We start from the raw sequence: 11,953 nt of genomic DNA, 5'->3' as shown, positions 1-11,953 counted from the left end.
CGCGCACACACAAAAGGGAGACTCATGCCTCAAAGGAAAGATACTTTTATAGGCCACTCAGACCATCCTTGGTCAGGAATGAATTAAGACTGCGCTTCGATTTTCTGACTGAGAGCTGTCCACAGACAAGCTCCTCAGTGTCTCCAATGGCCTTGGTTTCTGCCTTCCTCTGACATGCCTTCTACATACCCTGCCCCCTGCCCCCCCAGAACACACACAGAATGGGGGCCTGGGGAAGGGATGGGCAGAGGGCCTGGGGAAGGGATGGGCAGAGGGCCTGGGGAAGGGATGGGCAGAGGGCCTGGGGAAGGGATGGACAGCACTGACAATTTAAACTCGGAAGACACGAGAGCTCCTGCTAGAATAGAAGGATGGAGTCTTTGGCCTGGTGCTTGAGAAGATTGTCTCGTACTGTTTGGATTCCCTTCCCTCCCCTCTGGCCCGTGCCCTTCAGCCATCCCAGAGCGCCTGCTCCCTCTGACAACCTGAACAGCAGGGACACCTGTCTTTTCTAAACCAGGATCAGAGAGTCAGCCTAGAGCGGTTGCCAACGACAGCCCCAGGACAATTTGGCTTGCCACCTATGTTTGCATATAAAGTTTTATTGGAACACAGACACTAGTTAGCATATTGTTTATGGTTGAATTCACCTTAGTCGGCCACGGTTAAGGTCTACAAAGACCGAAACATTTAACAGCTGGCCCTTTAGAGACAATGCCCGATCTAGATAATAATTAGAATTCTACCCAGCAGGCCCCACTGTGACAGCATTGTGGTTAATGCTCGGCCCACTGCCCCATTAAGTAGAATGATCATCTCCGTTGCACAGAAATGGGACTCGATCCCGGGTCTGTCTGACTTGAAGCCCTGCCTCCAAGATGCCTCTCACAGGAGGGAGACACGCACCTTGGTTTTGGCCTGGATGGGTGCGCCGTGGTCCAGCAGGATCTCTGAGATTCGCACATGCCCATTCCGAGCTGCACAGTGGAGAGGTGTCAATTCATCCTTTAAAAGACAGAGTCAGAAACAGAAAGACCAAGAGGCAATTACCAGAGGCTGCTTGGCAAGCAGACTGCCTGCAACCTCATCCCCTGTCACCAGAAGGAAGCAGCTGTTTCCTTGAGGCCAAGTGTACCTTCAGCAGGGCTGGGTCCTCCTCTCCCCTGTACTGTGGCAGTTGCCGCAGGAGGCTGGTGGCGCATCCTTAATTAGGTCAAGGCAGCGCTCCCTCCCCAGCCTTCCCACAGAGCTGGCTGGCACCTACCTTGGTCCTTGTTTCTATCTGGGCCCCCCGGTCCAGTAGGAGCCGCACCATGATCACGTTGCCCCTACGGGAAGCAATGTGCAGCGGCGTGATGCCATTCTGTGGGGGGGGAAGATGCAGAGAGCAATCAGGAGCCTGCACCCTTCGCTTGCTGCTGTTCCCCCCTCCTCATCCCTCCATGTCCCTTCCTGCTTCCTAACTTTGCACTGGGTCGGTACAATGTGAGGGCATTCCTAAGACACCACCCCGCCTGCAGGGACGGAACCGCACAGTGGTTCGGCCATGAACTTGGTCAAGTGCCGGTCTCCCAGAGTCAATGCAGACAGGCCACCTACTTGAAGATCAACATCCTCTCCATGTTTCCCGTTTCTAGTTGCCCAAAGAAATGAGGGAGCACGGCCGTGTCTAAGGCTTGGCCGCGTGTGGGTGAGTGCTTTATCAAGACACGACGAGTGAGGACGGAGGGGCTGGTGATCAGAAACCTGTCCACAAGGAGCCTGAAGAGATACCGGGCGATTTTACCAACAGGCCTTTGTCTAGTCCTGACGAAAGTTACGGAGCCCACATGAGAAGGGGGAGCACCTGAATGCTGGACCAGCTGGGCGGGGCGTTACCTGTGGCGTGAAGTTGACGCTGGCTCCCCGATTGAGGAGTAACTGGGCCACGTTCAGGTTCTCATAGTGAGCTGCAATGTGGAGTGGGGTAAATCCCGTCTGGGACACAGCAGAGAGCGAGGAGAGAGGAGTGTTAGAATGAATCGCAGTCATTTCTGTCTTAGAATCAGCCTGGAGGCTCGGAAAAAGTTGTTAGGGCCGAGGGGACTCCGTGTGCGAAGCAGATTTTCATGGATGGGAACATGTGTGGAAGAATTAAGAGACCCTCAATGGCAAATTATATTCAAAAGTGAGGTGTCAACACTGCATGGCCCCCTAATTTCCTTCACGGTTCATGTGGACAAACCTCTAACTAGGATTACCTCAAAATCAAGAGAGCCCCTTCACCAGAATGATGGCTTACGAAGAGCTATTCATTCATTAATGAAAAGTGTTACATGGTCGATGATCTTAATTCCAGGGATCCTCTCAACCCCCACCCTACTCCTGCAAAGAGTCTGATGACCCAGCTGGCTGGTCAAAGGCAGACCTTTGACCTCTGGTTGGGTCCATGCTCATGAATCTGTTCCATAGGCCCAACCCATGTCTAACCCCAGCCTGCTTTTCCACAGGAAATCAGTGGCCATTGGGGAGCGGAGTAGGGGACCATGCAAAAACTCCGTGCAAATCTTTTCCCATGAAAAGACACGCAACCAATGGTCAGAGCATACACTGCCTCAGAACATGGAGCAGTGCGTTCAGACAATGAACGAGGCAAGTCTTTTTTGCCGCAGACCAGCACCTGCACATCCTCACGTCCAGCTGTGGGGAAACCCCCCACCACCAGGGGGCAGTCCAGGAAAGAGAGTGTGGCTGAGCTGAGAAAAAGAAACCCCACCTGACCTGGGATTCCCAGGCTTCCTCCCTGGACCCAACCAGTCCTCCCTGGACACTTTTCTGGATGGTCCAGAGCAGCAAGAACCTTTCCTGCTTCTTGCCAAGAACAGCAATCCCGGAGTCCAGCAGGGATTTCGAGGGGGCCTGCCAGTGTGGGCCTCCTCTCTTCTTAATGGCAATCTGCCAGCACACTGTGCTGAGATCCACAGCTGGCTCCATCTACAGTCCAGGCGACCATCACGTGAGGCTTCGTCGCCCGCTCTCGGGAAATGGGTGGGACCGGGTGATGTGCCCAGACCCCCGGTTTCTGGGGTCCGGCCCTGGCCCTGCTGCCCTCACCTTGGACAGCACGTCTGGGTTGGGGTCGTTCTGCAGAAGCACAGCAGCCGTCCGGGTGTCGTCGTTGCGGGCCGCGATGTGCAGGGCGGGGAGCCGCACCTTCCCCTTCGTCCCATAGTTGATGAGGTGGGCCACCACGTTCTCGTGGCCTTGCTGCAGAGCCACGGCCAGGGGAGTGAAGCCGTCCTGCGGGGACGAGAGCAAAGGACAGATTCGCTCTGGCCCTCTGTGACCATTCGCTCTCCTCAGACAGGCACCCGCTTTCGCCTCTCAGGGCTCTGGCTCAGGACAGGCCCGCAGCCCGAAATGACCTTCCTCCAAGTCGGCGGAAACGCCACCTTCTCTTTGAAACCTTGCTGGACCCCACTGTCTTTCCCCACCATCTGTCTGCGATTTTTCTTCCACGCACATTTCATTTTTAATCAGTTGTAAATTGATATTGTGATATATGAACTTTACAGTTGCGTCCAGTCTGGGCGTTTTAAGAAATGTGTTTCTTTGCCTGCCCTCCCTCTTATCCCATCTCCTGGCGCCAGACCAGTGCCTGGAGCGTGACCAAGTACCACTCATTTATTTCATATTATTGAACACCTGACTGGATACTAGAAATCATACGAGGGACAGAGAATTCTTTTGTGGGCAATTAGGATGAGTTCCCTCTGCTGTTTACTAACGGACACATGGCCCCATGAACTCACCAAGCAGAGTAACTGTCAGATAATATAGGGTCATTATGAGTCAGAACAGACTCAGTGGCAGTGAGCTTGGTTTCTTGGAACCACTGAGTCGTACAGTGGTAAGAGTCAAGAGTCATGGTCTTAGCCAGGGTCAAATCTAATTTCATGATTCCACATTAATCCATCAATGAGGGAACTCAAGGTAAGAGCTAAAGCGACTTGCCCAAAGGTTCATGGGTATAGGCCAAGAGTCTTTTCCACGAAGGACCAAGACAGGTATGTCAGGTGCGCACGTGTACACACACACACTCCTGTTGAGTCTTGTGTATTGTTTATGGTGGTAATGGCAGAGTAGACTGATGTCCCTGCTTCAAGACACATGACTTTGTCTCACACTGCCCAGCGCTGGTGCAGTGTGCTGAAGGTAGAGAGCACCACAGAAGGTCTCCGCTGATCACACCTGGGTGCCCCTCAGGCCAGGTCCCCAGAAGTTACTGCTCAACAATTCTGTCCCCCTGGGAGACTCCCAGCGGCAAGGCGGGTTTTCCAAGGTACTTACTTCCGTGGCCACATTCTGATTAGCTCCATTTTCCAGTAAAAACTTCACCACTTCCAAGTGGTTCTCCTGTGCTGCCATGTACAGGGGTGTGAAGCCTTTCTGGAACCCACAGAGGAGAAGTCATTACCATCCACCCGGAAGAGCACGAGAAGTTACACTTGAGGGCAGCCCTCTCCTCATCCTAGTTCCACCTAGGCTGCAGGGCAGCGTCCCCCACCCGTGTCTCCTGTTGTAAAAACTCAAGAGTCATTGTGAGATGGCTTCAGAGGATTATTGCAAAAGGCCACCAGGTGGAGGTGACACTCCGTGGAAGCCTGTGCTTTTGCCTCCTCAAGCACCGGCCAGCCTCTCTGGCCCTCTCCCCTTCATGTTTACTCCCTCCTTCATCCTTCCCCCAACCCCCTGAACACACACACAAACACACACGGTGCTTCTCTCCCTTCATACATAACTAAATGTGTGTCGAGCTGAGATGGGGTCGCCAATGACCTAACCCCATCCTGTCAGAATGCATAGTCTGAGCCTGAAGAAATAATAACAGATGTCTCCACTGCTGCTGGGAAATCCCTGGAAAACGTCAACAATGAATGTACTTGGCTGTTAACCAAGAGACCGGAGGCTCAAGTCCATCCAGAGGTAATTCTGAAAGTGATCTGCTTCCAAAACCAGCCATGGCAACCCTGTGAACACATTCCACTCTAACACACCTGGGGTCACCAGGAGTTGGCACCAATTGACAGCCCCTGGGTTTGGGTTCATCGTTGCCGTGAAACATGCTGCCAATAAATGGAGACTCTGACACACAGGGCGGGTGTGCTGATGCCGCATCACGGACCGGAAGGACAAAGGCCAACACCCCCAGCCCCCAGCCCAGGACTCGAGCAAGCCCTCACCTGGGACTGGGCATTGACGTTGGCGCCATAGTTGACCAGCTCTCGGACCACCTCATCCTGACCAGCGAGGGCAGCGATGTGCAGTGCCGTGTTCCCTTTCTGAAATACACCAGGGGGAAGAAGCAGAGGAGGTTTCCCATGGGGTCTGTAAGCACAAGCGACTGTCCATCATGTGCAATCAAAGGTGCCTAGTGGGAGGGTGGGGAATGGACAGATTTGCTTTATGGCTGCGTGAGACACAAAACACACAGGCATGCTCCGGATCCACCACCCATCTTCACACAGTCCTAAAAGCAGGAAGAGGGAAATGCCTCCTTCTCCATGAAACAGTATCCCTGACACAAAAGAGGAAAACACAATCCCAACACCTAATGTACACGGGCTGTGGTCGACCTGGGACACAGTGGGCAGTCCTCAGAATTACACGCTCTGCAATGTGCACCCAGCCAGGTCGAGTCTCCGGGGGCTTCTGCTCCTCTCAGCCCGGGGTTCTGCAGGATGACCCGGTTCCCAATACTGGGAAGCCTGTGGATGGATGGATGCAGGGGCTTGGCTGGTGGGATGCTGATATGACCAGAGAGGACAACGAAAATGACAAGGGGAGGGAGGGAAGAAAGTAACACATAGAAAAGGAAGAGATTTAAGAGATGTGAAGAAAGTGGGGGCGGTAGCAAAAAGAGCGATATCACATTCTCCAGAAGAGAAGCAAGATACAGATATGATAAATGGGGAAAACAAAGATAACTGGAGAAAACAAGCAGGATATAACAGCTGGTAAAGGCAAATACGAAGATAGAATACAAGAAATGATCATAAGTATGTATATGGATAGGTGGAAGCTTTCACCGAATAAGAGAGAAAAGTCAGAGAGAATATAAACTTACAAAAAATGACTGAGAATTTTAAAGTAAACTTTTAAAGAGCTAAGAGGCAAGAAGAGAGACTCAGAACCCAGGCAGGTTCGAAGAGAGTGAGTATGTCGTTCAGGTTTTCTTGCCTAGATTCAGCCTGGACACTTGAGAGCCATCCGTTGGGCTCTACCCTAGCAGCCTTCATCTGCAGTGTACAGTTTTAAACTAAGCTACACACACACTCTCTATGTCAGCAAACTAAGACCAGGTCAGCGGGGATTTTAGACTCCATCCGCACCCTGTGGGATGCCATGTGGGCATCAGTTGGTTCTGACTCAGGGATTCCCTTGTGTCTTAGAGTGGAACTGTGTTCCAGAAAAGGACTTTTGATGGCTGTGACCCAGAAGCGAACCTCAGAGGGGAAGTGGGCAGCACAAGGGACCAAGTTCTGCGGCCACAGAAGCTCCAGTGTCCACAGGGGGAAGAGGACAGCTTCACCAGCCGTGAGCAGTTGGGAGGAACCTCCTGTCTTTGTTTCGTGGACTTTGTTGAATAATTCAAATCGTTCACAACATCACCTGCGCCAGGTACGGGTTTCCTGTTTGTGGATTCCTGCGGTTGTCATTTTGATTTCTCGTTCAGTCCATTAGCTATACCCCAAAGGGAATGTCCTCAAACAGCAGCTAGTGAATAGATGCCAGAAATGAATGTCGTTGTTAGGTGCTACCGAGCCGGTCCCAATCCACGGCAACCGTATGCACAACAGGACGCAGCACTGCCTGGTCTTGGGTCACCCTCACAATTGCTCCTCTGCATGAGGCCATTGTTGCGGCCAATCCGTCTCCTTAAGGACCTTCCTCTCTTTCCCTACGCCCCTAATGGCCAAACGCGATGTCCTTCCCCAGGGACTGGTCTCTCCTGACAAGAGTGCCAAAGCCCGTAAGACGAAGCCTGGCCATTCTTGCTTTGACATTCATACATTCACAAAAGAAATGAATGTATCGATGCTAATGAAGACATTTTCATAGACGTCCAAAGAGCCTTGGCCCTTAGGGGCTGATTCACTCACAGTACCAATGGGCCAGGGCTGTTGGCACCACCATCTTGCCTAGAAACCGGCGTTCAGAAAGGCAGGTGGCATTTCCCCGTGTGCCCATTTGGATCAAGGAGGCGTGCTGGGTTCATTCGCACAGAGCAGTGTGTGCCAGGCACTGTGCTCGGCACGGGAGGCAGAGGCGGTTCAGTCACAGGCGCCTTGTCCTCTGGAAGCTCAGAGGGACGCTTCTTTTCATCCGAGCCTTCCTGCACGAAAACAGACTGCTTCCTCCATTCCCTGTTTGCCGGTGAGAGTCGGACGATGCCCCTGGGGGGGAAGCGGGTCAGATGAGGAACCCTAGTTGTGGATCTTGGCCGGTGCTATCGCCTGCACAGACTGAGGAATAAGAGCCAAGGGCAGACTCTGGGAGAGGGCTTACCCCCTCCACACGCCCAAGCAGGGTGGGGCATCCCAGAGGGTGGCGTGGTCAGCACCCCTCTGCTCAGCCCTCCCTCCGCATGAAGGAAGCTGCCTGCAGAGAAGCAGGAATCTGACTCCACTCTGTGCCAGCAACCCACAAAGGCCACGTTCTCCATCTCCCGGGGCTCACCGCGCTCACGGAAGGGAGGGGGTTGGAGAGAGATTCTGAGAGAACCCCAAAGGAGGGAGGAGAGAGCACGTGAATGCCCCGGTGGAGATGAAAGCCCTCCCCTGCCAGTCAGCACGAACAGCTTGGCACCTGAGCCCCAGCTTTTCAGGGGAGGAGGTGGGAGAGTGGGGCAGAGGACATGTTCCTTCTGTGCCTTGCCAATGCCCGAGCACAGGTTAGAAGCCCACGTTGCTCGCTGTTTTGTTTTCGTGTTTCCTTTTACAAAAGGTAATGCTGCGTATGCTTGGGAGACCATTCCAGTTTCCCAATCTGTTACGCCTTTCCCCCAGCCCACGGCATCCATTTCTCCTTTTTCCTTTTCGTTTCTCCTCTGTAGGGCATTCCCAAACTCCGCAGGGCTGATACCGTTTCTAGAAATAAAAAGGACACACAAGCGCTCATCCGCAAAATCACAGGCAGAGGAGGAAGTTCAGAAAGCGTGAAAGCGCTGACGCACAAGGTTCGCTCGTGCAGCTTCTGGGGCGGTGCCCGGGCAGAGGCCCTCTCGGGCGCACACCAAGCCCGTGCGATGGCAGGCTGCTGTGGCCAGGCACGGGGAATATCCCCAAAGAAGAAATGATGGCTGCAACCCCTTCACCCCCAGAAGGAGCAGGGTGGATGCAGCCAGCATTTGCCATGGGCTGGGGAAATAATATAGGATGAGGAAGACACTCCGTGTACTTTACCAATAAATGCAGAGAGATCTTTCCAAACTCAGGAAGTGACATGAAAATTACAGCATTCCACCCCCAGAGATGGTTCCACCTTCATAATATTGGGAAGCTCACTTCATAACCAGAAATGATGCCTGTTCTTTATATATTGCTCTCTGGAGTGCTCTGATCTCGAGGCTGCAGACTACGGGGCGGTGGAGCTGCAGGGAGGCTGGGGGTGAGGCCATATGTCATAATAACAATGGGAGATGGGAAGCAAGGGGCAAAGAAATCATGGGCAAGGAACACAGGACAAGAAGGGAGAACAAGAATTCAGGAAACATATTTGAGGCAGGAAAATGCTTGTTGCTTATAGTCGCCTTTTGAAATGCCGGCTGCCTTTTGTTTGATAAACAAATAAAACACACGTGTGTAAGTAATAAAACAGATTATTTTTTCAATCCATGGATGAGCTTCAGTTTCACAACTCTACAGTTTAGTAACTTAAGCCACTGGTGCCCGTGATCGTCAGAGGGGAGGAGGAATCTATTGCTGCGAGGGCTCTGATGCCAGCCTCTGCCAGAGAGAACGGAAGCGGTGCGAGGTGTTTGGGAAGGAAAGGGAACGAGTTTGGAGGTGAACGGGGAGAAAAGGAAATCAGAGGAGTTGGATTAAAGAGCTCTGGTGGTACAGCGGTTCCGTGCTCGGCTGCTCACCCAAAGGTCCACGGTTGAAATCTACCAGATGCTCCGTGGGAGGAGCATGGCCATGGCTTTGGTTCTGGAGACCCGAGGCGACAGTTCTTTTCTGTCCGATAGGGCACAAGGCGGACGGAGCAACTCGCCAGCGATGGGTTTGGAGTTTGCTTTGGACTTCGGTTAATGATGAGGGTCTAGAACGTCTCCTAAGACCTTTGATAACAACATAACCCAAACAAACACACTGCCATCGAGTCGAGGCTGACCTGCAGTGAGCCTGGGGGACAAAGGACAGCTGGTTTCCACATGGTGACCGGAGCAGACCGCTTTCTCCCTTGGGGGGCTTGAGCTGCCAACGCTGAGGCTACCAGCCCAACAGAGTCGCCAGTATTTCCTGATCCTCTGCAGATGTACTTTGGGTACATTATCTCATTCCATTTTAATAGCCATTAAACTAGCCAAATCATAGTGTGAAACACACACACCCCATTTTACAGATGAGGACACAGGGCCCTCACTTTGGTTGAGTAATAACGCCGACTTTCCTGAGCGTGTGCAGCATTTCAGAAGGGTTCTAAAATGACCTTAGCTGTGCCCTTAGCCTCCTGGATGAAGCCTAAGAAGCGTGGCATCCCTGGGATAAGGCTTCCGTATTTAGATCGATGATTGAATGATGAGCATGAAGTGAAGACCCCTGCACTGCTGTGCGACAGGGTCCCCTGTTTTCAGGTGACGTGAGGGACTCACTGACCTGGAAAGTGATTGGAGGGATAAGAACATTCTAAAACCTTGGGCTCCTCTCACACTAGGGCTGGGTCTACACCGGGGTTTGGAACAATGCTCGCGGGCCCCAGATGCTTGGATTTTCAGTGACGAGCTTCCCCTTTCCCAATGAGACTCACCTTGGTTGTCGTTTCCAAGACGATTTCTTTGTGCAGAAGCTCGACCACCATCTTCACGTGGCCTTCCTTAGAGGCCAGGTGCAGGCCGTTCAACCCATTCTGAAAAGAGCAGAGACAGCAAGCGTGTGGTCAGCGGGGCTCTGCCTTCTGCGGTCCTGAGTGGTGGAGACCAAGGCCATGAGGCATGTGAAGGGCGCTGGGCATCAGAATGGGCAGCGATCAGAGCCTTCCCAGCCTCCCCTGGTAGCTCTTCCGTAGGCGTAGCAGACAGCCAGCGGGCAAAGACAGAAAACCTCACTGTCTTAGCATCGATCCTGACTCACGGCAAACCTCCAGGACAGAGCATTACTGCCCCGCAGGGCCTCCCTGGCCATCATCTTTTCTAGAAGCCGACCGTCTCTTCTCTCGCCAAGCAGCAGACGAGCTCGAGCTGCAGGCCTTGTGGTGCGTGGCTGAGCGCTTAAGCCCTGCGACACCAGGGTTCCTTATAAAGGAAAGTGACAATCCCACCGCTCTCTGCAGATGGGCGAAGTGTGAGTCGCTCTCATAACACATAAGTCAATCAATAAAAAGCCAACGGGTGACTTTGAAACTGGCCCCACACGAGGCAACCCACTGAATGGAAATGGTGCTGCTCCAATGCCCTCGTTTTCACAGCAGCCGGCAGGCCAAGCAGAGCCAGGACGGGTTCCAGCTAAGGCTGGGGGTGAATGAGACAGGGGGCTTCGTTCCACCGCTCGGCTGTGAGATTTCCCCCAAGGAGAATCAGCACAAAAATGGCCTCGTGGCAACGCTACCATTTGAAATGTGACCAAAGCCTGCTTGACAGTTACTTTTTTTGTTTTTTAGGAAACAGGTGGCAGTGGGCAAGGGGATGGGGCAGGGAAACGACATTTTTCTAGTGACCAATAATCAGTCCCACAATGGCCGAGCCCTTAGGAACAGAGTTAAACTGGCAAACGGATCTGGCGAAGCTACTTGTGAGCTCTAGAAATCCAGCTAGCTGAAGTCCCACTCCTCCCTGCCTGCTGCCTGGTCTCCTGGCCCTGGCACCTCCGTGTCGTGAACCTCTCTGGCACAGTGGTCTCCAAAGAGCGCTGCCTAGAGCTCTGACCACGTGTTCTGACCACGTGTTGGAACGGAACCTCAATTCCTTGGCGGGGCAGATGCATCTGGATGCTAGAAGCTCAGTGTAGTCTGCGAGCCCTCTCCATCTGCTGCTTTTCCGCTTTGTTCCTCCTCGGTGTGTGCCCCCCACACCCCCAACAACCGTTCTAGACTCTTCTCCCTCTCTGCCTTCCCACCTCCAGTGCTGGTCAGCCCTGCTATAGGGTATTGCTTTCCAAGGGCTGCCCAGCATCATTGCAGGTCCAGGGAACAGGGAAGAAACGATAAGAGGACCAGTAAAGGCAGCAAACAGGGAGCAAGTGGGGAGGGTGTTGTTGGCGGTGGAAAATGCAGTCAGCATCACAAGACAAAATGTGATGAACGACTGAGCCCCCCCCAAAAAAAGATTGCTCCATAAACTTTCACCCAAACCACAATAAAAAAATCTTGAAGAAATAATCAAATAAAAAAGATACTCCTCACCAACAGACAGGATTGGATTCCTGATGACAAGCTTTGGGAGGTCCCTGACTCATCTGTCCCTGAATATCTCCACAGCTCCCGCACAGCCTACTGTGGGTTCCTAACATTCCCACCCTCCCTTTGTCTCAGGGGATGCCTGTAAGCATACATAGTCCACCTGGGACTGGTGAGGCATTAACTTGATGAATGACGCGTGATACGGCTTTGCTATCAGCAGGAGAGGCAGGTGGCCTGAGACTCAGGACAGGTAGATTATCAAGGCAGGATGGGAAGTGCCCAAAGCCTCTTCAAGTTGACCTACATTATTGGTCTGGGAGAGACTGGTGGGACCCTCATGAGGATGGGCCTTAGA

General features: G+C 52.8%; 1 protein-coding gene across 3 annotated transcripts in view; it reads right to left on the bottom strand.

The window, feature by feature from the left end:
• ANK1 (ankyrin 1) overlaps nucleotides 1-11,953 on the bottom strand; it is a 113,533-nt gene that overhangs the window by 76,789 nt on the left and 24,791 nt on the right. For all 3 annotated transcript variants that reach the window (XM_045286635.1, XM_045286636.1, XM_045286637.1), the window contains exons 2-8: nucleotides 10,012-10,110; nucleotides 5,223-5,321; nucleotides 4,330-4,428; nucleotides 3,094-3,279; nucleotides 1,879-1,977; nucleotides 1,265-1,363; nucleotides 907-1,005 (exon numbers count right to left, since the gene is read on the bottom strand). In XM_045286635.1, coding sequence (XP_045142570.1) covers nucleotides 907-1,005; nucleotides 1,265-1,363; nucleotides 1,879-1,977; nucleotides 3,094-3,279; nucleotides 4,330-4,428; nucleotides 5,223-5,321; nucleotides 10,012-10,062 — 732 coding nt within the window. In that variant the 5' untranslated portion in view covers nucleotides 10,063-10,110. The remainder of the gene's footprint in view (nucleotides 1-906; nucleotides 1,006-1,264; nucleotides 1,364-1,878; nucleotides 1,978-3,093; nucleotides 3,280-4,329; nucleotides 4,429-5,222; nucleotides 5,322-10,011; nucleotides 10,111-11,953) is intronic.

This window comes from Echinops telfairi, unplaced genomic scaffold (assembly GCF_000313985.2).
Source record: "Echinops telfairi isolate 266 unplaced genomic scaffold, ASM31398v2 ScPeMD7_9;HRSCAF=40, whole genome shotgun sequence".
Taxonomy (NCBI): domain Eukaryota; kingdom Metazoa; phylum Chordata; class Mammalia; order Afrosoricida; family Tenrecidae; genus Echinops; species Echinops telfairi.
This window is presented reverse-complemented; position numbering and strand designations above follow the sequence as displayed.